The sequence below is a fragment of the Camelus ferus genome, chromosome 6 (assembly GCF_009834535.1).
Source record: "Camelus ferus isolate YT-003-E chromosome 6, BCGSAC_Cfer_1.0, whole genome shotgun sequence".
NCBI classification, from domain to species: Eukaryota; Metazoa; Chordata; class Mammalia; order Artiodactyla; family Camelidae; genus Camelus; species Camelus ferus.
The window spans coordinates 1,598,720-1,625,145 of NC_045701.1; the positions used below are offsets into that span (position 1 = coordinate 1,598,720).

General features: G+C 39.5%; 1 protein-coding gene across 6 annotated transcripts in view; it reads right to left on the reverse strand.

The window, feature by feature from the left end:
- Nucleotides 1-26,426, reverse strand: part of MAP2K5 (mitogen-activated protein kinase kinase 5) — a 235,646-nt gene that overhangs the window by 175,518 nt on the left and 33,702 nt on the right. For all 6 annotated transcript variants that reach the window (XM_006184035.3, XM_032480890.1, XM_032480891.1 and 3 more), the window contains exons 5-8: nt 23,001-23,041; nt 21,970-22,037; nt 15,789-15,837; nt 8,845-8,909 (exon numbers count right to left, since the gene is read on the reverse strand). In XM_006184035.3, the coding sequence (XP_006184097.1) occupies nt 8,845-8,909; nt 15,789-15,837; nt 21,970-22,037; nt 23,001-23,041 (223 nt within the window). The remainder of the gene's footprint in view (nt 1-8,844; nt 8,910-15,788; nt 15,838-21,969; nt 22,038-23,000; nt 23,042-26,426) is intronic.

Below are 26,426 nucleotides of genomic sequence, written 5' to 3' on the forward strand. Positions count from 1 at the left end.
GTAAAATAGCTTTAAAAAATTAATCTGTCTTACAAATCAAGAAATGCACCACTTCCCCTAGCACAACCATTATAATTAATCTGGGGATTCAATTATTAAATTCAAAGTTTTTGATAAGTAAAGAGACCCAAAGGATAGACCAAATACCAAGTTATGTTGCAATAATTCTGTTAGTCGAGTAATGGTTGTTTTAACATCTGCTAAAAAGCCTCTACAATTAATAACTAGAGATGGCACATCACTGACTTTCAGGATTACATATTATTTTATACTTTATATCCAAAAATAATATGGATTAAAAATCAGGAAACTCAAGACTGTGAAATGGCAAACAGAAAAAGCCTGGCTTGAGAAGCAGGCCCAAGTACCGATCTGGGTGTCAGAACAAATTTAAGGTGCACAACTCGATGTTTGGGTACTGAGTTCTTGTCCTGATTTGACCTTGGACATGCCACTTAACCCTTCCGAGCTCTATCCTCCTCAATGGTAAAAAGCGGGTAACCATGCCAACCCTGCCTTCTCAGCAGGAACTGAGCAAGGTCTCAAAGATGCTGCACGATCCCCGCCCATCTCTCCACTCTCCCTGGAGCTCTCATGACTCCAGCCACACTGGCCCAGACACATCCATTCACCCTCATCTTAGGGCACCTGCCGGAACAGTTCCTCCTGCCTGGGATGTCCTCCCAGCTTCTCCCATGACTGGCTCCCTCCTGTCCTTCAGATCTCAGCTCAGACACCACCTCCTCAGATAAGCCTTCCTGAGCATCTGTTTTACCTTTTGTTTTTAAAGCACCTGCAAGGTCTGATGTCATCCTACTCTGGTGTTCATCTCCCTGATTACTGTCTGTTTTGTCCCCCCTAGTGTGAGCTCCGGGAGCACTGAGAACTTGCCTGTCTTGTTGACTACAGGACTGTGGGTGCTTAGAACAGTCCTTGGCACAGAGTGACTCTTGGTGAGTATTTGTTCAACGAATATACAATAAGACAAAATTTAAAAGAACAAAACCGAGTGACACCTGACATTCAGATTTTTACGGTAGCTGAATGCTGAACTTCATTCCGGAATTACAACTCGGGAGTAACTTCTGCAGTCACCTCATGTCCAGGCTAAGTGGAAATTCTCTTCTCCGCAGTCCTGAACACTAAGCCATATTGTTCTGCTTACGGTGGAAGAGTTCACCACCTCCCAGAGCCACCCAGCCAAGCACGACACTTTGTGTCCATTGTCAGGATGTGAAGACTCCCTCTGCAGGTTAATTCCTGAAACACTAAGTTCCTACAGTCAGTCGGTAAGGTGCAGTGCTGGGCCCTGGGAGGATGCCCGCTCAGACTGCCCCTGGGGAGGTTAGTCTGGGGCGGGGGGAGGGTGCAGAACAGGAGGAAGGGGACAACGTTCGCTCTAACCAAGGGCAGACCATCACAGAGACGTTCACGACAAGCAGTTTGAGGCAGGCCTTCAGAGGAACACAAAGCAAACCCGTTCTTCTGTCTACAAGAATGCTCTGAATTCAGAACTTTTTATGTCAGTTGTCATGGGGACCCTTAATTTTCTCTTCTTCAGACAAAAGTCAACCAACTCTTCTGACCGCTTTTCAACTCAAATAATAGTTCCTCCATGAGGCCCTTCCTGATTCTTCCTGAGGAAGCAGCTAAAAATCAACACTCCTAGTGGGAGGGTAGAGCTCAGTGGTGGAGTGCCTGCTTAGCACGCACGAGGTCCTGGGGTCAGTCCCCACTGCCTCCATTAAATAAATAAATAAGCCTAATTACCACCCTCTTTAAAAATGTAAGAGATATTCAAAAAAAATGACAATAGCTATAAAAATAATAGCTATAAATAAATAAATAAATACAAACCATCACTCCTTCCTCAACCCCCAGGGCCTGTGTGCCACAGACACTTGGCCTAGACTGCGAGGGCCCGTGCTTATCTGCAGGCAGAGCTTCTCCATCCATCTGGACACAGGTCCAATGAGAGCCCGGCTGCCCCCAATAGCTGGCACAGTGCCCCCACACGGCACGTGCTCAGAATGTGCCCCACCAATGAAAGGAGGAGGGTGGGCCAGGTGCAATTCCCGGACCCCTGTTATCCTCTCCATACCCCTCTGGGCGTTCTCGAAACTGTCCACATCTCTCTGTAAAACTCAGTACCCAGAATCAGACGCACAGATCGAAAAGCAGCATCCTGTAAGATGAAGTCAAACCCAAATGTAACACCCTCCTAATGCAGCCAGAGAACAGATTTCAGATGAAAACTAGAGCTCTTCCATCCTACACAAACAGAAGTGTGCTAATGCTTATCTGTTACAACCACTTCTGCTGGGGACTCTAGATTCCTTTATAAAGAAAGCGCTTTTATTAAATAAAATACTAGAAAGAAGTCTTGCTACTTCATAACTATTTTTCCCTGGAAGGACATACTGTTGAAACGCTAAGATTCAGCAAATTCTTACTTGAAATATTACCATAATGTATCGATTTTTACCAGACTCAATTGACTGAAGAGCTGTTTGTATGGCAATATTGGCCAAACCAATATACTAGAACAGTTTTGTTACCCATGGTAATCAAGTGCATTTCTAAAGTATAATTATACTGTCATAAAAATAAAGCCAAGATACCCTTTTCCAAGCAATAAAACAATAGGGGCTATAAAATAGGAAGAAGAAAAGGCTAAATAAATGAGATTTTTTAAAATGAAATTTAGTGTCTTTCAAAAACACTACCGCTGCCTCTTCCTTCCCTTAAGCCAAGCTTAGCAGAAAATGATCAATACTTCAATCTCAATAAACTATTTCAATAATAGTTAATTCGGGTGGAAACAGAGACTGAAAAACTCTGCTCAGCGACCTGTGACATCCTGTCATGTTGGCTGGATGCCAATAATCCGTCACTGGCATATCGGATATGAGCCTGTGTGAAGTTACGGGGACGTAGAGGCGGGGCAGCAAAGGTGCGAACGGTGCAGACAATCAGGAGCTCGGGTTCATTCTTTAGATTCTAATCAATACAACACACATTATTGTATGAAACAAACTTGAACGGTGGATGCTGAGAGAGGGAGAAAGGGAGGCATACATAATTAATTTTATTTGACAAATACTCATTGATTTTCTGAAAATATTAATATCCTTGCTCGTCACATGATACTATAATACAATCCAGCCACATACAAGTACTTAATTTTACATTAAGATGATGTCTTGTTTACTTGTTTAAAATATGATCTTGGCTGCAAGGAGAAGGCGCTTCATTTGATTGGAAATTAAAAGTTAAAATAAATCAAACAATCACCCTAGCTCTTGGGTCAATATCAAAACCACTTAAAAACTACTCTTAATTTACAAGATGCACTTCAGGGAGAAAACATAAAGGAGTGGGGTCACTGATGCAGCTGCTAGAGAAGCCGGGGTCAGACCTACAGCTGTCTTGCTTCGGAACCTTCAGGTTGGTTGGCGACAAGGGAAGTGAGAGCTTTTCTGGGTATTACGTGGTTCATGGTATTTTCAACAAGGACTCTTTTTGTTATGGGTCCCCCTCAGGAACCCCATGTTTTAAAGCATTCTGTTTACTAAACAGCATTTATTTAGACAACAACTCATGTCTTTTCTCATTTTCTCTAACTGACCACCACAGCTTCTGATTTCATGAAATAAATCATGTTAACTGTAATGAGCTGATATAATCAGCCCCAAAACAAAAATATAAGGTTTTAGTTGGCCTGTCCAGCCACATCACAAGGGCAAAATACAATTTAATAGTTCACGTGATCTCAGCTACCGTCTCCAAGGGCCATCCCTCCCCTCTGCCCAACAAATATTTCATAAAATAGGACAACAGAAAGGAAGAGACACTGGCGCCTTTAAGAATTATTGTCTCCTCCCTCTTTTCTTGTCTCCAGATATGGTCAAATTAATACTTAAATAACGGTATATATGCAATCTTCAAAACACCATGTAGTCAAGCATATACGCTACCAACTAAACCACTGAGAAAATCCTACCCAAAATCCAGATTAGACCCTTAACTGTACTGTAGGAAGTAGCTGGATGTAGAAAATTCACTACCATCTTCAAACACCTAGAGATTAGAACACATATCCAAAACGCCAACAACTTGACTCTGAATAATTTGCATTAAGGAAAAAATAATACAAAGATGACCCTTAAGTCCTTGTTGACTGACTGACTTAGCGCGACCTAGTCCTAAGAGTTAAATATTACTTCCTTTCTGGACCCGAAGCTCACGTGACTCCGTCAAACCACGCGCTGAGGGAGCAAAGAGCCTGAGTGACTGGCCTTCATTATCACAGATAACGTTTCCAAAATAACTAAGCCTGTTAATCGCTTTCATTTCAACACGCCATATTATTCAAGGAAAGGGGACAGTAACTAGAACCCTGGGTTAACGGATGCCAAGTACTCAGAGTTTTAACATTTCAAAGAAAATGAATCATTCAAATATTTGCCCTGAGTTTAGAAACTCCTATTTCTTCTAGGTGAATGTTCTAAAATAATTACGCAGCCTCAAAATGATGCAGCCACTAAAACTAGCTAGGTATGGGGAGGATCCAATTAAAGAGCCCTACGAACACTTGCTTGAAAAAATCTCCACTTGCCTCATTCTCATTCCAGCCAGCGTGTATACAGCATCTGCTCTATCCTTGGGACTGTGCTGGGCACACTGGAAAATACAAGGAAACACAAATGGACTCTGCTTGACCTTGAGAAACAACACTGCCTCAGGGAAAAACGGAGAGTGGAAGGAAGAGGTGCTGTGCAGAGTGCTGGCTTCGCCACTCAGTGGCCACGTGAATGTGAGCCCTAGCCTCTTCCAGTGAGAAAATGTGCTTAACATAATACCTGCTGTCCTAGAGCAGTTTGAAAATAAACTGTGATAAGAGAGAAAATATCTAGAAACCTTGAAAAAAAATCATTATGTTAAAGATAGTACGTAAGACAGAATAATAAATCATATTCATGAGGCGACTAGAGAATAAAAGGAAATAGAGAGGTATTCTGTGTATCATAACATACTGTAGAATTTCTCACAGTTAATTCAACACAACCCTAATTCTGTGAGTTATTTACAGATGTTCCTCAAAAAAAAGAATCCCATGGTTAAGCAATTAAAGAAGTTTAGGGATTAAGAATTTTTCTATCATTGGTTGATTTCTATCATTGGTTGATTTCTACCATTGGTTGATTGCTACCATTGGTACTACCAGTAGCTAACACTGAGTGTCAGTCACAGTGCTGAGCCTTTTCTATGGAACATCTCCTTTAACCTCACAGTAACTTTATAAGATAGATGTTATTATTATCCCCATTTTACACACAGGGAAACTGAGGTAGAAGGGGTTATGTGACTTTCCCAAGGGCACACAGCTAGTTAGTGGCAAAAGCAGGATTCAGATTCAGAGCCCCCACACTTAACCACAACACGTACTGCTCTTTCTCAAAGGTTTTGAAAGTTACTGTGAATCTATCTGAAGGGCACAGAATGTGGGGACTCGGAACACTTTGGGAAATGGAGCAAATAACTGAATAATTAAAGCGCATTCATTTCCTTTTCCTAAATTATTCTTCTTCCTAGGCTTGGGTACTTCAGGAGATTTCTTTTATGATCTATTTCACCTAAATTAGCAACACAAGAAATATCAACTTAAAATTACCCGCCTAGGTCACTATCATAACAATAGCTCAGCAGGGGATTACAAACAGGATCCACATTTGGTTTAAATGTTTGGGCTCAGAATTTAATTTTGTATAACTGAGAAGAACACCTAGACTTAAAGGATAAAAATGTGATCAACTATTAAATAATATATACCGTGGTCACACACGATATCGTATTCCTTGAATTTCACAACATCCCATCAAGTGGAGCAAATAAGACTGAAATCTTAAACTTTTGCTTTACATTTATTAGCTTTATTATTCTTTATAAGAAAAAAATTTAAATAGGCCCATTAGGCAGTTTTGTTACCAACGAGTGGATTTTCCAATATCTTCTTCATCTAGTTTATGTAGCATAGCTTGTAATATAATCATTTTTGTTTGAAAAATCAGTTTTTATAGTCAACATCATTAAGGTAAACTTAGTGTAGGAGAAAAAGTCAATCGCAACACATCAAGCACTTAGTTTTACAGAGACGTCAGTAAAGTGGATTTTCGTTTCTTGATGATTATACTGTTTCTTTGTGCTGCACTAAAAGCCTGGGTTATAAGGACTGCGCAAATCAAAGCCCAGGCAGAAAGGCAGGCCAGAGATCAGTGACAAGTGGTCACACAATTTCACACCTCCATGTTTTCTCCTCTTAAGCAGCACCTAGGCAATGAGGGCAATGTCTTCTTTTCATAAGAAATCTACTACATGAAATAAAGGGCTAAAATGGTCACAGCACTGCCACTCACCCTCCAGGAACAGCCACTGTCACAAACACACCAATCCTACAGCACATCCTGAGCATGAGCAATGGTAGCTGAATGAACCCAGACAAGTTGCCAAAGCCACCAGGGCATACTAGCAAATTAAAGAACTCGTACTGAGGATGTTCCCTTGGATACTGTGACCCTAATAAAAAGAAAACTGCTAGCCATGCTTCTTAGCTAAAAACAACATTAGCCAAGCAAATGGGGAGTTACTGTTGGATGGGTGCAGGGTTTCAAGGTTGCAAGATAAAAGAGTTCTGCAGATGGACGGTGGTGATGGTTACATGACAGTGGGGCTGTACTTAACGTCACTGAACTGTAGACTTAAAAACGACTGAGATGGTAATTCTTTTGTTATGTGTATTTTACCACAATTAAGAATAACAATTAAAGAAAAACAACACTAACATAATTTCACGTTGTAATTTTTCTTTGCTGGTTGGGCATGTTATTTCCACGTTCCTGTATCCCCTCTCCTCTTTCTTTTTTTTTTTTAAAATAAACCTGTTTTAAGATAAAAGATTAAAAATTTAACACACAGGATATTACTTCTAATAAAAATCATCTGCTGGGGTTTGGTGGTCTTATGTTTTCTCGCTTCTAGAATACACCAGGACAGTAAATTCACAATAGGCCTTCAGTTTAAAAATCAGAACACGCTTGAGAGAGTCAAACATTTGGTGAAACAGCACAAGTAAGAAGTTGGTTAGGAGTCTAAAGAAGCCAATAAAAGGAATCCAAAAAGTTGCTAGGAATCTTCCCTGTTTTATTACACCTCAACATTAGCATAAAAGCATTAAGAAGAAGGGTTGAGACTTTGAAAACTGCTCCCCTTCAGGGAACTAAGGAAAAGCAAATCAGAGTGTACATGTCCCTTCTTATTATTATTAGGGAACCTGAACCCAAGAACCTTCAGATCAGGGTAAAAAGTCAAGTCAGACGAGAGTAAGGAGGAGGAGACTAGGACGAGAGGCGCATTTGTGCAGAACTGGGGCTGGACGGGAAGGAATGTTAGCGTGACCCAGGGAGGGACAGCAGCAGCTTCAAGCTCTTCAGACACATTAGGTATCAAGCATTTTAAGGGCGAGACCCAAGGATGGTGTAAAAAAAAATGCGTTACTGTAATTCTCTGAATTATCTATCATCGTGGAAGCACTTAACTTCCAGACCAACTATTTACAATACTGTGTCATCTCTAGGAAAAAACAATCCAAATATGTAAACATAAGTTCTTAAAGGACTATACTCAGGAGAAAGGACTCAACATCTTGGCTCTATCTACAGAGAGGACTGAAGCCCTGGGTGGGGGGCTGGAGCGGGTAACTCTGAAGGAGCTTCCCATCTTGAGAAATCTAACTCTCTGCCAAGGCTTCATCTGTGTGGAGGGTGTTCTAGGCTGGTTCTGGGATTTTAGGATGTGACCTTTCATGCTCATGTTTAAGAGGGTAATTTTTATCTTTATTCACATGGTTAATAAGAACTTAAAATTCTAAGAACATTAGTAACCAATTAAAACATAAGTTAATTATTTTACGACTTTGAAAATACATATTAATATCAATGGTAAAATATCTTAGGTGAAAACACAGTCTTAATATGATGCAAGGTTAGTGTACACATGGAAAACAGCTCTCTGGAGAAAAGCTTTATTACTCCCTCAGGGCTTTTTTTACAGAGTATGGATTTTTTAGTTCCTAGTGGAATATTTTTCATACACCATTGCAGACTATTAAGTATCAGATATTACATTATGTAGTTTAAACTTTGGACTACTGCATGAGAAAGACTTCCCTGTCAAGAGAACTATTTTTTATGGTTAGCATTTTTTTTTAATATGAAAATGAACACTGCTTTAGGGTAAGATCACTGCAGCTGGAATTTGGGAGAGTTTTATAACTTAACATATTCATCAATGTGTAGAAATTCTCCCAGGGGAATAGGGTGAGGAGAGAAGGAAATACAACAGGAAGAAGGCTTTTAATAACTGAGTGTCGACACAAGGCAAAGCAATGGTATCTATAAGGTCTGTCTTCCACTGGGCATAGTTGTAAACAGGCAGAGGACTAACACAGGGTGCCAGCAAGTTAAAAAACAGAACAAGACAAAAAAAGATGTTAAAGAATAAAGGAAAAAATGCATTAAACTTCAGGCCAGTTAAAGGTACATTTGCTAATGTGGACTATTAAATGCTCACCCAGGAGAGATGCAGATGCAGAAATATTAAAAAGGCAATATAAATGCACTTTTCCAAGCAATTCCTGAGCAAATAGATGCCTTGCAGAGTTTTGGAGTCAAATGTGGAAATAAAATCTAAGCGCTGGTGGTCATTTAAAAATCTTTGCCATAGAGAACCTGGATACCCACATTTGGCAAAAGTGGACAGAAAGTTCAAACAAAATTGACTACTCACTTGTAGACTGTGCCTCCGTTGCCATGACCAAGAGTGTCTCGATACCGTATGTCTTGTTCATTCATCTCCACAAGAAAGAAAGAAAAACAAAAAGGGTGTCATGCTGTGGATGGAAATGTCAAGGAAAAGCAACTCTGGGCCATAAACAACAAGCAGTCTGGGTCATTTCAAGTTCAGCTGCGAGAACGAGAAGATCAATACAACATTTGCTGTCCAATTTATAAAAGACGATACCAAGGGACAAAGTGATGGAAAGTTTAATGACAATTTGTTTGCCTGGGTCATTTCATTAAAGTTTGATAAAAGGTGTCAAAATGGAATGATATAACATAGCTCAAAAGGGTCAGGTCAGAGATACTGATAAGAACACAATCTCCAGCGCTACGTATAACCACCGCCAAACAGCATTGCACACAACCAAAGTCAAACTTGGGAAGACAACACACACACACACACACACACACACACACACACAACCAGTAATCTAATGCAGGATCTGTAAATAAATCAGCCCCCAAAAACTCCTCAAGTGACCCTCTAATTAACATTGAACAAACTAAGTGAATAATGTTAATGACTTTCCTAGAGTAGATACAGCTTTTCTTGAAAAATGATAAAATAGTACCCAGCAATAGCTGGGTAGAAATCATATTATATTCCTGGAAAAGTGCCAAATCAGTGCACGTTCAAATGCACATACCGTTAAATATTACAAAGCATAAAAGGAAAGCATACAAGCACGTGATTCATATAAAACAGTCACTTTTTGGTAATTTATTGTATTAAACAGTATACACATTTCCCCAGTTCCTGTAAAACTATTATACCACAAATCCTACTCTCATTTGTATCGTGAATAGTAGTGAATTATTTCAGAATCCACAAAATAATGTTTTAGAGTTTGAAAGAACTCCCTAAATAATTATTTATCAAATGACTTTAAGATTAGTCAGATTATATTTGAGGCATTCAGCAATTTTCTAGTCACTGGTCCAGTTGCTTAAAAATTAACTGCCAACTTTATTCACTAAGTGGATTCAATAAAGGTGTTAGTTTCCATATAGCTAAAGCTTGGGAAAAGCCATAGTAAGCCCTAAAAAAAATCAATTTCCAGGGAATTGCACGGCCTTGCATGGGCAGAAAATGGATGGAGTTTTCAATTCAATATCACCTGGAAAAAAATAGTTTGCTTTCAGACCATTATAGTAAAGCTTTAAATATTTTTGCTCTACTCTAAACTTTCACCAGTTGAATAAAGAAAGACTCCATTTATCAAGGGAAATATTTTTCTTCTATATATTTCTGAGGTTGAAGCTTCAGAGAGCTGTGATAATTAGGAATACAGTGCAGGTAACAGAAACAGCTTCCTTTCCAAGCCATTTTGCCAAACCTTAAAAGAATATTGACAGATTAATGTGTAAAGGCCAAATCAGCACCCAATTTAATTGTAGTACAACCTGATTGATGTAATTTGCAATCAGCTAATTACTATATTTAGGGTCAGAGGCAAAATGACAGACAAGTCAGAAAAACTGGCTCCTATTTTCCTATTTGAGGGAAATTCTGTTCTTCAATACCTTACATCGCTTACACAGAAAAAACAAACCATATTTTAACCTGTGTAAAATACATGGCATGAAGAAAAGAAAATCTCATTATTCTGGACCAAATGATAACTTTTAAAACAGCATGAAAAAAGGTGACACATGAAGTACCTTGAGATGCTAAACCAGCAGAGCTGCTATTGGGTTTACTTTGACCAATGGGTATTAAAGTCACACATGTAAACAGCAGGATCTACTGGAGGGTACAAATAGGCTAATTCCTTGAAAACATTCCTCAAGGTAGTCTAAACATGACTCACAACCTAATAGCCTAATTTGTACTATTAACTTGCCTAACAAGCTGCACCCTCATCACGGCTGGAAGTAAATTTCTAGGAGAAATTTCACTCACTCGAGTCTACAAATTCTGAATTAGTGGCACTGAGATATAAGGGTAAGCAGGATGTAGCTATAGATCTAGGCTCGGAAAGCCCAAATCTGCGATGACATCCCCTCCACCTCCACCACTCCATCAGTCTTCCAGGTTAAAGGACCAGTAATTTCCTCCCAGAAAAATATAAGCAGCAAAACTTACTAATATTACACATCCCAATAGTACACTGCAATAGACCTGGACTGTGGAGGGGGCTGGATTTTGTGGTATTTTGTTGGAGGAAGAGAAGGCAAAGGGGTAGGGAGGTCTCTGAGCAGCTTCAACCATTATAATCCCAACATCATCGTCTTTTCTACCTTTAATACCCATTGGTGGAGCAGTCACCCACCAGCACTGCAGCCTAACCAGGGGCGGCAGACATCAGAAAAAGGCGGGGAATAAGCTGAAAGCTCCGGAGAGTCAGGGGATGCTGTGGACGTTGTCCCACGTATGCCGTGTGTGTGTGTGTGTGCATACATGTGTGTGCATGCGTGGGTGTGTACTAATGCAATGTGTAAGCAAATTCGAGGGTGGAAATCTGGAAGCCCTCAGATGATAAGGAAGATTTTGAGTCTCATAAAGATAAAAATGGTTTTAAAGAACAAGTTCTAGAACCATGCCACTCAAAAAGACAGCAGCCATAAAAAATAAAGTGTTTCTACAATGTTTGAAAATTTTATATAGACATGGCCTGGTCTGTGAATGTGATTGATAGATTTTTCCATTAAAAAATATCAGACTTTTTTTCTTTCTGCTTATTTGAATCTTCTATTTTTTTTATAGAGTATACAAATATTATTCATGTCAAAAAAGTTTTTAAAAGGAAAACTATTAGGGTCAAGCTCATGAACTGATTATAAACAAATTTTGAGAATTTCATATCTCTGATCAAAATGGATTACTTTGATTATCTCAACTATGAATAAATCATTAAAGGGATCAACACACAGCTAAAAACATTTTTGCCTTTTTAGTATACAAAAGCATATTAATTCAACTTTTCAAAGTGAAGCAAAGGAATAGTGCTCATTATGATTCAAAAGCGGAATTTACAAGCCTATAGAGAACATTTCAATATTACAGGTGGGATCGAGTATTATAAAAATCACAGAATTTTGCAGCATTTTAAGCATGTAGCCCAATTTGCTTGGGTCATATAACTAGACAGCAACAACTAGTCAAGGTGAGAACTCAGCCTTTCAGTGCACTTTGCCCAGTGCCCCGTCTGAGCAGCTGATCCCGTGTGTAAGTATGGAGTGACATCCTCTCCAACACTGGTCACTGGCCCTTAGGAAGGAGAACAGTCAACTGAAGGGCACTCAAAAGTGAAAAGCAATTTCATCAACCATGGTAATGGGTTTTAAGAAGAGAAATCATATAGCTCTTTAGATTAAAAAAAAAAGAGGTAAAGTAAAGTTTTTATTCAACAAAGATACCAAAGTTGGTTTCCTTTCTTTGACTAAAAAAAAAAAAAAAAAAAAAAAGGCAAATAAAAGGCAGAATAATAGATGTGAAGGAGAAGGAAGAAAAAGCCCTGAGAGTTACAATTACGTGTCAACTGCCAAGACGGCAAATGACCTGGGCTGCACCGCTGCTGAAACAGGCAGGGGAAGTGACAACCCACGGGGTGGAAAGGCTGTGTTTGGGTGGGCTGAGGAGGTGTCATGTAGTTTGGACTCACACAGTTATACACAATTATACATCTATGTTTCAGTCTTCTTATGGGCTCTGAAATGAATAATAAGAATCTAAGAGTTTTATATACTGGTTATAGTGTAGCTTTTAAAGCTAATTTTACAGTAGAATACCTATTTTTCTTCTTCCTCCCTTTTTTCTTTTTTCTAAAAAAGTTTTTCTAAAGGCATTTCAAGTTCTTAAAAAACTCAAACATGTAGCAGGATTAGAATTATTTTTAGATTTGTGACTTGTCAGTATGCTTATACTTGATTTATCAAGAATAGAAAAAAAAAAAAAAAACTGTCACCTTCTCCTACAAATTATAAAAAACAAACAGAGGAAAAACAACTTTAGAGATGCAAAGGTCAAAGTCATACATCCTTGGAGTAACTGCACTTTTTTAATCCTTTAGATTGACCCATCAAGCCATTTCTAATCAGTTTCAAATCAAGGACCAATGTTAAACAGATGATACCACACTAAGACCGAAATGCAAAAAACACATCCGGAAAACACATCAGTGGTACTGATTTACAGCTCTCAATAAAATATGCCAAAAATACCTTATGATTTGTTTTTTTTTAAGCTGGAAAAAAACGAATCCTCCATCATAAAGGGATAACAGAAAACCAATGTCTCCATTTGAAAGACTAAATGTTAAACTTTTAAAAAAGTGTTTGATTTAATATAGTATTAATGAAATTAATGGAGAAAATGAAATGGAATTCAATTATGGATCAGCAAAGAAAATATTCTTTGTTTACTGTCTGCCTGTGTTAAGAAGAATCAGTACCTATCGCTTATAAATCATTAAAACAAAAATGCTCAATTAATTCTTATTTTATATGTAAAGGTCTGACAGAAACCAGTCCTATCACTAGACCTTTGCTTCACAAATCGAAGCAATAATGGTTTCAGAAAGCAGTCACACTCTATGAGCAGACAATTGGAGAGATTTAGTAAATCCCACTTTATAGAGCAGAGACTAATCGGAAAACACAAGCCAGTCAAATGTTTCTTATGAACTGTTGACACTATATCAATGCTGAATCAATTGGTGGCATTTACTCTGAGTGACAGAAAAGAAATAAATATTTATATCACATAACCTATATCAATGAACCCAGGCAGAAAGCTATTTCTAACCTGTCAATATTTGATTATCTTGAAGAATCATGCCCCTTTCTTTTAATGATTAATATGAATTCCTTATTAAATCTAAGTGGAGACTAGTGGAAAGGCAAATCATTATTAATGCTTGAGAGCATAAACCACTAAAATAAAAAACTACGCTCAAGTGTTAAAGTATCGTTAAATGTGACTTACATCTTCCATATCAAGTGGTGTCAGTGTTCAGCCTGGAAATTTACTGACGCCTCAACTGCCCATTACCTCACTGCAGTGCAATCTCACTCACTCTTTAGTTACCCGATTGCACCAAGGGTTGAGGAATTAGGATCAGGAGGAGGTATTTCGAGGACTTCCAAAGGTGGGGGTTCTTTGTTTTGTTTCGTTTGTTTTTGTGAATGACAGTAAACGCAATAAAGGCTAATCCTTAAAAGAAAGGAAATGCCATACTGTTTGAGGTGGGGGTTAGCACACTGCCCAGGGAAAGCTATAAACAATCTTTAAGTGTCAAAAACCACTGCCATGACAATCTCCCACCAGAGAGAACCTACTGAGACCACTAGGATATTTATGGTACTCCGTTTGATGTCAGAACATTAGGAACATTTCAGAATTTTTTTTTTTGCACTGGAAATAAACTGTTTTTCATTTTTGAAAGAGGAATCTATGACAGGTTATTTTCCATTGCCTGGGTTGAACAAATGTAGTTAAAGCTTCTTAATTTATGTCAATTTTGAAATATATTTTCCAGCTGAAGAACACAAGTGACTCATACATAAATTACAGTTAGTAACTAGAATGCAAGCCGGTTGAAGAGGCATAAATATCCTAGGCTCGGTATTTCTGCTTTTGGCCAGGTTTTGTTTCATGTTTCTGAAAAGACGCCAGGCACTAGGAGGACATGTATGTGGACCTCAATCTAAACAAACCTTTGGCCGCTTAGAGTTAAAAGCACTATTAATGTACCTAAAATGTTTGAGGCCATTAAGATTATGCATACACCACCAGACTCTCCTTAGCTGTACACAGAATATTTAAGGACCTGAATTCACACACTCTAGATGATGATCAGAAGTCAAAATCAACGTCCTTTTTCGAACTATATTCAAGGGATTACGTGCTAAAGACGCACCACCATACAGTCACCATTTTAAGGCGTGCACACCTCTTTAGGCTGCAAAGTTACAGGTGATATTAAAGGACAAGCATGAGGACCCAGCTCTGTCTTCCTGACATGCCCCACTACAAGTACTTGATTCATGAAATGCCAATGAGGCTTGGAGAGGTCAGCGTGTGAAGGCACTGAATAAGCATCTGAGATAATTAAGATTTCAGCCTTCGAAACATGGACGGGAAGTGAACAGCAGTTAAGAAAATCAATAAGAGTCTTTTATTTGCGGTGACACAGATGTCTCAGTCAATAGAGCCTAATAGGCAGGCTTGATCGCAACGGACAGGCGCCTGCCTCCGAGGCTATCAAAGGGCTTCCTCTATAACAAACATTAAAACGCATTTATGTTGCTAGTGAAGAATCGAGGACCCTGTAGGTAGCTTAATTTACCAGTGTATGTTTAAAAGCACTAGACTATTTCAGATGTGTCCATTTAGTTGAATCAAAATTAGCGAGAAATAACTGGCCCGCAGGCCCGTCTGTCCCTCCGTGGCTGGGGGAGGTCATTCGGCTTCAGATGGCCGGTCAACCAGGCAAACCGAGGGCTCCGGAAGCCCAGGAATTCTCAATGCCAAAGGTCTGCTGTGACTCGGTTCCCCTAAAAAGCCAGTGTTGGTTTCAGGACAAAAGAAAGAACCAAGATGAGAAAGTGGACAGTTTTTCTTTTTCTCCCCAAAGATAATGAAGGAAATAGTCACCTCAGGATGCAGGGCCATATCCACAACCCATGGGTTGACACACTTGTTCAGAACTGATTAACTCTTTTTAAACTGAGCTGGCAGCAGGGTGTGCGCATGGTACTCCAATCTGCTGGGAGTGAAACCCATTAGCACAGTTTGCAAAACGTGCTGCAAATTGTTCTGCCAATCAAATTAAGCCATGGAATTCACTTATGACAAGAAGAAATTCACAGACCCTTTATCTGTTTATTAAGTTTATGGATACAAAAACTGGACAGCACTAAGTTACTGCTGCATGTAATGACACCTACCTGGCCATTGGCTAATATTTTTTTCAGTTCAGCAGAAGACTTCTTTAAGCTGAAAAGAAAAGACATAATGTTTAATGGCAAGTCTGTCAACACCTTTGAACACCATTGAAAATTTCAGACTAAAATACACTTTAGTTTTGGGCTACACTCTTTATATCCTTTATATCCTTCTCCCTAGACAAAATATTATCAAAAGTAATTGGCCAAGTGGCAAAGGAACTGATAAAGGGACTGCAACCCCATTGGTAATCCAAAGCAAGAAAGAAGCCCACTGTCATGATGAAGCTAGAATATCGTACGGACTAGTCCAGAGACCTCTTTTTGCTATTAGTTCTGGTGCCTTTTGGTGGCCTACGAGTGGCTATTTTATGTAGACTCTGTCATCTGCTAAATACCAAGTACTTAACAAGGCACTCCTACAGAACGCTCACAGCAACGATTACAGGCTTCAGAAGATAAAAGAATTTAAGTCCTGATTTTTCACTATAGTTAAAAGTTACAATTCAGCTTACTGGGAAGCAAATGTGTAGCAGAAATAAATCCTGCTACTCACTAGCTGTGTGCTCTGTGACAGGATACTTGTCCTCGCTGAGCCTCGACCTCCTCTTTCTATAAAATGGGGGAAATATCAACATCACAGTGTAACCAAGAAAATTAAATATTACACAAAGCCCCAGCACTGTGCCTTGCACATAGCAGGTATTAAATCAATTTTAGCTGCCTTCTCTTTCCTTTCCTTTCCTGTAGGTATGAGACCCAGCTTCCAGAGCTATGTGAGAAATATGGAACATATATGACTACGTAAACACTTACGCGGATGAGTTTAAGGAGCATGGCCAAAGGATGCTGTGATGTCTTTCTAGCTTTATAATGAGTTACATACACCTGTACACATTCATCCAGTGAGCAGAGTGGTGTATAAAGTAGTACCTCCTCCCATCAATGTTTTAATTTGAAATTTAAAGCTTGGTAACTCTGTCCTTAATCCATGTACTCTAACCCTCTACCCTCCAGCTAAATTAACTCTCCTCCCTTTGGTAGTTATCTGTGGATGTCTTTCTTCCCACCATCTGCTCCCCTAAGGCTGGAAGTTCCCTCAGAACACAGCCCACATCTTACCTCTCTGTATGTTCCACTTCCTTCCCACCCTTGAGCCTAGCCCAGTGACTTGGCACACACTAAGTGTTTCACAAATGGCGATCATTATTCTGGTTGTTATTACACGGTGGTAACACACACACATTCATTTGGTGCCCTTAATATGTTATATTAAAAAAAACTGCAGATTACAAGCTTGACCACACTCACCATTCCAAGTTATAATTATTTTTCTTTCTAAATACTTCTTAAACTTTTGCTATGGATAAATGCAAACTATGGAGGCCTAGTCTCTACTTTCTCCAGATTTTATAAAATGTGCCCTCCACCAATGTCTCTAAACTTCAGTAATGTCCTCCCAAGTCTAAGAATTCATGCACTGAAATGGCAGTTAAAAATTCTGCAGAAAGGGACTGAAGCTGAAATATATACAAAAACTAAACAACTGCCTAAAATCAGTCCAGTTGGGGGAAAAAAGAATTAGTCTCTACCATTTCCTGAGTGATGCGCATGGGCCAAGCACTGTGCTAAATACTATTACTTACCACCCTGATTTAAGCCTCACAGTAACCTGTGGGGTATACACACTTACTCCTGGTGTATAAAGAAAAGTAAGGTACAGACCTTGCGCAAAGTCAGTCTGTCTCTCTTACACAAACACATACTTTCTTTTTCCCCCCGGGAAACATTTGGATCCTTGTATTCCCATAAATGGTCTCAATTTAATATCTGCAATTATTGTAAAAACAGAAATAACCAAACAATGCCCAGGCGATGTTTCTCCACAGATATTCCATTATGTCACGCAACTTGAAATAATAACATTTTGATTCATTGCATTTACAAAACACCTTTCATCCAAGAAACAAAACGTGACTCCTTAATACAGCTTCATCAATCTTCCTAACACCAGAGGTAGGTAGACGGAAAGTTTAATCATCCCAGTTGTATTGAAAGAGAAAGCCAAGATGTTCAGGAAAGGCCGTGCCTTGGCAGTAGGACTTGAATTCAGTAATTAAGGCCCAGGAACACCGTGCGGGTTAGTAAGCTCAGTTTAAAAAACAGTCATCCACCGAAGGCAAGGACCGATTCATGCTTTGAGAGTAATAGAGGAAAACAACTGATTTCATTCATTATGCCAGTATCTGGCTACCAACTTGGTCTCGTTAAAAAAAAAAAAAATTGTATTTATATATCCTGGCAATTTCTTTGTGGCCCAGTTTACTCAATGTTTTGTTTATCTGCATGGTCACAGTGACTTGAGCTATCCAAAAATCACTTAAAAAAAACCAACTTTTTTTTTTTAAGTTTTTTTGGGGGGGTGAGGGGAATTAGGTTTCTTCCTTTCTTTATTTGTAACGGAGGTACTGGGGATTGAACCCAGGACCTCGTCGTGCACTAAAAACATTTTAAAGTTTAAATGACACAATTGTAACCTGGGTATGATGCTTTAAGAGGGACACTGAGATTTCCAAATAAGAGTAAAAGGGTGAGGGGAGCAGAAAAAATGTATCAGAAAAGCTGAATGAGTTGGGAGAATTTAATCCAAAGACAAGACTTAAAAGGACTATAAATTCATTCATCTAATCACTTACCCAAGCATTACTGGCTATCATCTATATGCCAAGCATCATGCTGGGAACTGGGAATTCAAGAATGAATACGCTACAGTCACTGCCCTCAGAGAGTACGAATCTCCTGGGGGACAGAGGTGAGTGTTAATGTAATGTGCTAACTGCTACAGTAAAAGCCAGCACAGGGAGATGATGGGAGTTCATGGAATGGGTACTGGGTGTAGACTGGGAGGTGGGTAATAATCTCGGACAGTTTTCAGAAGAAGACAACAGCTTTGTTCCTTGAAGATGCCCAAGGTTAGCCAGACTAGAAGGCAAAGAAGGGAATGGATTAAAGCAGAAAAAAGCAAGAAAGAAGCAGCAACAGAAGTGAAGGCCCAGCCATGAGAGGGAATGCGATCCATTCAGGGTACCATGTATCCACCAGCAAAGTCAGAAGAGCAGCTGGAAGGCAAGGAGCGGCAGGCCGAGGGACTGGCGCGGGCAGAGGCCCCACGTGTGGGAGGCCACTGCTGGCCTGCCGTGAAGGGTACAGTCTGTGCCGAGGAGCAGTAAAAGGCGGGGTGATGGGCTCGGAACACGCATCAGCAAGATCGCCGTGGCTGCTCTGTGGCGGAGGGACTGCGGTGGGGCAGGATGGAAGGGGGACCATTAGGACGCTGTAGCAGTGATACAGAGAGCCTGAATGACTTGTACAGCAACCGAGGTGCTGGCAAGTAGACAGACTGCACAGAGACTCAGCAGGCAGATCCTACAAATGTAAGGACTGACTGGTCGTGGGGCTGAGGGAGGCCCGGGAAGCCGGTCAGCTGGAGTCAGCAACTAACAGGGTGGCTGTCAGAGAATTCACTGAGACAGGATGTGCAGGAGGAGAAGCATGTTGGGAAGGAAGGTGACTGGAAGCGCTATCACCTAGAAGAGGGCACAGCCCTGTTCTGAGGGCTAAACTCAATCTTCACAGGTGGGCGCTAAAGGGAGACAAATCTCAGCTCATGAAAAAGAACGTTCTGAGACACAGCCACAGACAATGGGACGACTGTCTCTGCCAGTGAAGTGCACTCCTGCCACAGGGATGCTCGGGAAGAGCCGGGATGACCGTCTGGCGCAGCAGGGAGTCGGCCCCCAAGGAGAGCAGGATTAGGTTGGGCTTCCCCTTCTCACGCTCCGGAGCACAGGCAAAGAGTCAGAAACACAGAACTGGCCATGGCCACTCTTCTGAAGGCCGTCCAACGGCTTAGCCAACACACTGAGAGGGACGTTTAAACACAAGCGCCACATGATCGGGCTCCAGCCTACTTCCTTTTCTCCCATCACGCCTACTGTTCTACCCCCTCCCCCACCCCACTCCCCCTCCTTGTGCTCCAGCCAAACTGAACATGCGGAGCTCCATTTCCACCCCAGGGCCCTCACTTAGGCTCTCCCCACCCTCTGATGTGCCTTCTCTGATTCTTGACGTGGTGAGGTCCTTCTCATCCTCTAGGACGAGGTGGAATGTCACTCTCACCTGGGCACCCAGTCTGAATCTAAACACATTCCTGCCCCGTGTTCTCTCACTTCAAAATCTGCTTGTTCCCTTCATAACACTAATTATAATGTATAATTACTTATATATTGGGTTTTTTTTTTTTTTTTGGTCTGTATGCAGCAAGCTCCAGAGGATAAGGATCACACTGTATTCCTAGAGGGTAGGACAGCACCAGATAAACAGGAGGCACTCAGTAAATACTTTTGATTAGTTACCAACGTGGAGAACAGAACACGGTCAACCTAGGGTGGCATATTAAAATCACCTGTGGGGCTTTTTCAAACTGCATTCCTCCCATAAAAAAAGTCACTCCTGGGGCAAACTACCATTACTATTTGGGAGGCTGTCATACCCCTAAGGGGAGATGTTGCAACAAAGGGCTGAGAACCACTAGATAGGCAGTCTCTGTTCAACCTGAAGATTTTAATACTCTGTGAATATAAATAATAATTTTTTTAAAAATCAGGCTAATTCACTTGGGTTTTGGTTAAAACCAAATCTGAGAGATCTGAACATTATCCTGCTGGATCTTTCTTACCAACTTTTCCCTCCGTCCTGCTTTTTACACCATGATGAACTTTGATCTAAAACACCAGGAAAAGTCCTTGCTTTCCCCTACGGCTCCCAGTCAGTCTGTCTGAATAACATCTTTTCTAGAAGCAGCAGTAAGAATTAAATGCCCTGCACTCTTTGAGCTGAGTGGAACAAGACACCTCAGTGCCCATGCCTCTACTCGGTGGGCCATGGCTCACACGCCCAACAGGACAGAAGAGAGAAGCCACTGAGCATCACCTGGCAGGGCCAACTGCCTGGATGAGGACTAAAAGACCTACCCCTTGGGACCAAAAGACACACGATCTACTGGTGAATAACCAGGGGATGTATTTGAAGACAGAATAAATTGTTTAGGAAGGAAATACACTTTAAGAGTAGTGTGTTCACAGCAGGAAAGCCACAGGGAGGTATACTGACACTACAAAAAGGTAATCAAAGAAGTGACTTTTCGGGAGGGGACAGGAGACCAGAGAGAGTCAGAAGGAGAGACTTTAAATTGCCTACAGTAAAGCCCAGCAGCAAAAGAACCAAGAAGCTGGGTGAAGGCGGTAAGGAGGGGCATGGAAGGGAAAGCAGAAGCCTCAACTGCATCTCAGTAGACACAGGTGCAAACACTGGCTACTGCCCTAAACCCAGAAAGACCTGGGCACACAATGAAGGTTTTCTGGCTCGGTGCTGGCTTTTCAGTCACCAGTGTGCATACATACACACAGAGCAATCACCCTCACAGTGTCATCTTCAAGTACAGGAATATGATGTTGACCAGTTGAATAACTGAGTGTATAACAAACATGACCTACAATTCTATCAGCTTAAGCAAGTCCCTATGCTTGAGAACCTTAATCTTCTGGCAGTCAGTTCTCACGCCTGTCAGAAGAACACTTCGGAGAGTCTCAAGTCTTTAGTATGCATCCCAGTTGTGGGACAACATTAGCATGAATTAATAAAAATTATCTTCCTTCTATACTAGTTCAATCTCTTGTATAGCCAAGGACACAAAAACAAGCAGCTTGTCTAGTCAGCTTAAATGTCACTGCTTTACACTTTCGTTGCCTCTTTCTGGGGAAGGTGTTAGAGGATCACGACACTGCCAAGAGGCGGACAAGCAACACAAAAGTAACACGCATTATACAAACAGGTCATTAAAGCATAAGCAGTCAAAGGCACTGGATTTTCTGTACAATTTGGAGACTGAAGTAAAGCCATTCCACCAAAATTAATGGTTCAGTGTGTCTAATTTTATCTTTCTCTATGAGGTCCTTTCTTTTCGTCAGTACGTAGCTGGGGTTACCCCCTCGGTCGGATTTCTCCTTAGCCACATACACACTTCTGTGGTCCTACAGGAAAGAGGCATCGTCGCACAAGCCTCTCCCCCCCCTCCCCCGTAGATAATCATGCTTATGGGCACGCTTCACTTGCTTGCTCTCACCTATTGCTTGGAAGTGAATCTGAGACTGCTGGGCTGCTGTGTTGAGAGGGTCCTGCCCGGGTGTTCACCTACGAGTAAAGAAAGAGTCTTGATCAGTCTTGTGTTCTGAGGACACAGTTCTAATTAACCTATAATTTGCCACAAATTTCTCATTTCACTATGAAGGTTAATTAGCTTGTTGCTCGATAGACCCGTGGTTGGAGTCTATTCAGTATATAGGTTACAGAAATGTACAACCTGTATATTACATAATACTTTCTTCCTGTCATTATTCAAATATTTAAACGGTGCTGAAAAAGGGAGAGATAAACGGGAAATTTTCAACTCACTGTCTAGAACTGAATTCAATTCTAGAGGAAAAAATACAATTCATGGATTTGTTGTATATATAAAAACAGTATGTTCAAAAAAGTATATTAGGAACACATTTAGGAGTTAGTAGTGAACCCCATGTTATTATATTCCTCCAGCTCTAAAACCAAGCAGAACACTGCAGAATGTTATTTCACTGAAAAATGAGCTCCATGTAATTAATTATAAAATGCTTGAGTCTAATACAACAGCCAGTTTTTCTTTCAAATGTAAAGCCTTAAGCAGAAACCCAGAATTCAAAATACGCAGAACAATGAAAGGACATTAAATAGATATATGTTTCTAGCATAAATATGTCAAAAGAAGAGGGGGGTATTCTGTGTGCAATATGCTTATGTGCTTAATTAATCACTGAAATGAAGTCTATATTTTCACTCAAATAAATCTTTGTGGAGACCAGTACCCAGGATCATCCTGAAGAAACAGACCAAAACAGTTTCAAATGAAAAAAAAAATGGTACCAAAATCCCTGTATCCAAATATATACACATACTGAGCAAATACTACAGATGAATCCCCCTCCACTTCCCATTTAAAAAAAAAAAAAAGGATCGCTTGTCAGAGCTTGAGAAAGTGCAGTTTTATTTGACATTTCAATAAGTGGAACACAGCATTACAAATCCATCTAACTTTACTGAAACAATTATTGAAATTCGTACCTTCAGGCCATGTATGTTCCGTTCCCCAGGAGGCTTGCAGGCTGAAACAGTAATTGACTAAATTGTAGAACACATCAGGGCCATTTACAAATTTGCTCAAAATGAATCGTTTAAAAAGAAATGAGGGTGACACCAAAATTAGCAGAGAGAAATGATTGAAAAGTGGCTCCCAAGACCCAAAGTGGGAATTATGAACCAGGATTTTTAACTTGCAGGAGTGAGCATTTATAAATGCAAAGAGCTTTCTGACACCACCTCATATAAATTCCAATTTCTGCTTAAAACATATAAAAATCGAGTTAACTGAGCTAAAATGATTAGATTCCTTTCATAATTCAAATTCCTGCAATCTTTCCTCACTCTATTACATTGTATATCTGCTATCACTTAGACTACATTGAAACAGCTACGGTTTTTGGAGGGGAAAGGGAGAAGGGTCTTTTAATGCCAGAAAGATTGCTAGAGATTCTAAGATGAAATACGTAAGTTGGATAACTAGTTTGCACAGCAATAAGCAGTCAAATTTTTCAAAATACAGAGATATCATTAATTTCATTATATTCCTTGCAAATCTTGACATCTGCCGATACTTCAGTGTAAAGATTAAGCAGTACCAGGAAAAACAGTATTACTTCCCTGACACCATCTTGAGTTACAGCTTAGTTAGTACTTTTCCAATTCAACAAATACTTCTTCATCAAATGTTAAATATATAAAGTGCTTCCTGCCCGTGTTATAGGCTGCTTCCATCTGAAAACTACCGTGTCCTACATACTGCATATTAAGGGGCTGTCAATTTTGATTGATTGTTTAGGGAAGGATGAATTTGATTTTTTTTTTTCACTCCTTTCTCAGATGTACATGTATTTTCCTCTGTTTCTGCCAAGAAATAGAACTGTTTAATAGTAATAAGATGTGGGTAATAATTACAAAGCATGTCAGTTACTTTAGTTTTGTATATTTCAAGTATATTCAAATTTATTCTGTTATTTTCCTAAAAAGAAAATTCCAAGCTTCAATAAAGAATTTTTTTATTTGTTTTTCTGTAATACATTAAAATTAAGATGCCAAATCCTCTTCTCTTAAAATGAAAATTAACTTCCTGAACAAATCAACAGTCACATACATTTGATGCCTGGTCCTTTACGGGTCATTAATACTTCCAAAGAAACACTGCAGAGCATTTCCTCTGAAGTACCCAGGCCACCCTTAAACTTCACTTAGTAAGAAAGTGGCTAATCAAGGAATCAGAGACTAGCATCAACTCTTATCTCCTACCTTAGCATCGCCCTCGTTCCTCAACTGGCTTCTTAAAATCTTTATGATTGGAAATCTAAGCAGTATTCAAAAAACCCAGTAATCTCATATTTCCTACAGTTGTAGAGTCAGAAGTTACTGTAAAGCTAGTGAATGTTCATATTTATTAATACTTTATATAAAGATTTTCTATAAGATTTATATAAAATTATATTAAAAATAAAATTGGATTAAACCTACATTTTATGTAGATAAATAAGCAAAAAGCAAAAGACTGTAAAAAGCTAGAAAGAGTTTTACAGTATTATACAGAAAACCATAGAGATTAAACGTGGTTTGGAAGAACTACATTTAATAATTTATTGGAGGCTGGTGGGCTCTGTGCTAGGACTTACACGGGATACTCACATCTCATGCATTTTCGTCTTTAAAGAATCTTCTCCCTACGATAAGCTCTTCTCCACACTGCCGCCAAGCCCTCCAAACTATGCACTCTCCGTTAATATTTTAACTTACATATGAGTATACAGCCCTTCCATTTTAAGCAAATTAGAATTTAAACAATTATATTTATATTAACCACTTATAAACTGTGTGACTCTGAAGTTACTTAACATCTCTGAACTTCAATATTCTCGTGCATACAATGGAAGCAATAACTGGGAGAATTAGAAATGGTGACACACAAAGCAGCATTAGTGTCTGAGCAGAGATGATGTCTAAAAATGGCTTTAACTGTCACATTATTATCACAGTGGTGTGGACAGTGAGACTGACAGGGACTGCTGACAAAATAAAACAAACAGAACTTGGAAAGATTTTGCACAAAGAGAAATAAATATTTTTGGGGAAAAAAAATGAAGACCCATAGCATGAGAATTATAATTCTCCAGGATGCTGTACTAAGGTTTGCTACAACAACAGAGCTATAAAGCCATCAAGTAGAAAAGTAATTAATGGAAATTTTCAGTTGGTAAAAAGAAATTCCCTATAGAGAAGCAATTCTGAAACTTTCCCAAATTCTCTGGTCATTGAAAATATTCGGAAACAATCTGCATCCTGTTATTGGCCTAATACATAGAAATGGCAACATTTTCCTTTTTTTAATTTATTTTGCTTTAGTTTTTAGCCTTCAGGTACAACAGAACTGGATTAATCATAATCTTGTTTCAGACACTATCAATGGCCCGATTTTATTTACTTACTTAGCTCTTTAACAAGTTATTATTAATATTGTACGAAGCATTCCTAATCCCACCCCCCACGTTAATGTTAGAAGAATGGCATTAGTCTTGAACCCACATCTTCCCATGGGCTGGACGAGCCAGCTGCCTTTGGAGACTTTTATCAGTGCAAACAGGAGTCTACCAGTTAATTGAGCCATTCAAACTTCAGAGAGTTACAGGTAATGAAAGTCTAGAATGGTTAATTGGAAACCTCATATCATGATTATTTGTACAGTATCAGTTAACGAAGGTAAGTTTAACTTTCAATTATTTCAATTAAGTTATTTCTACAAGACTTACTTACATAATTTTCTTATCTGTTCCATCAGTTAGAAAACAGAGATTCCAAGTGGGGCAATGTATAATGGGGGAAAGACTTACTGGTTTATATAATTAAACTGTTCTTTTTCACCATTATTCACATTTTGAGGGAATGCTGATATACAGTCGAGCAATCCTATCTGATACAACGCTAATACTACCAAATCTAAAGGAAAACACGAATGATTTGACCAGGTGATTCACCAAGACTCACTCTCATCAGCTCCTATTTTTGGAGACTTCATACAATTCCCACTTGTGAGGATTTTCAACTATTTAGAAAACGTCTCCCCCCAAAATCAAGCACAAAACATTCCACCAAAATCTTTCTCCTAAAACCTCCCAGTAAACCTTGGCTTCTGCACTAGCTGACAGCTTTCTCCTCAACAGCAGCTCTGGCTACCATCCTGAGCCACAATTTATAAATATCCAAAATTAAAGCCATTCATTTGCCTTGGTTTAGAAATCATGTGGACCCCCGAGGAGTTCTTTAAGCGAAAGTAAGTATGTACTTCAAAAACAAAAAACAATCTAGTTAGTTTAATTTACTCTAGTAAATTAGATATTTTATCTGCCATAACTATCACATAGCCTGCAATCCCCACGATAATGAATACTTCCT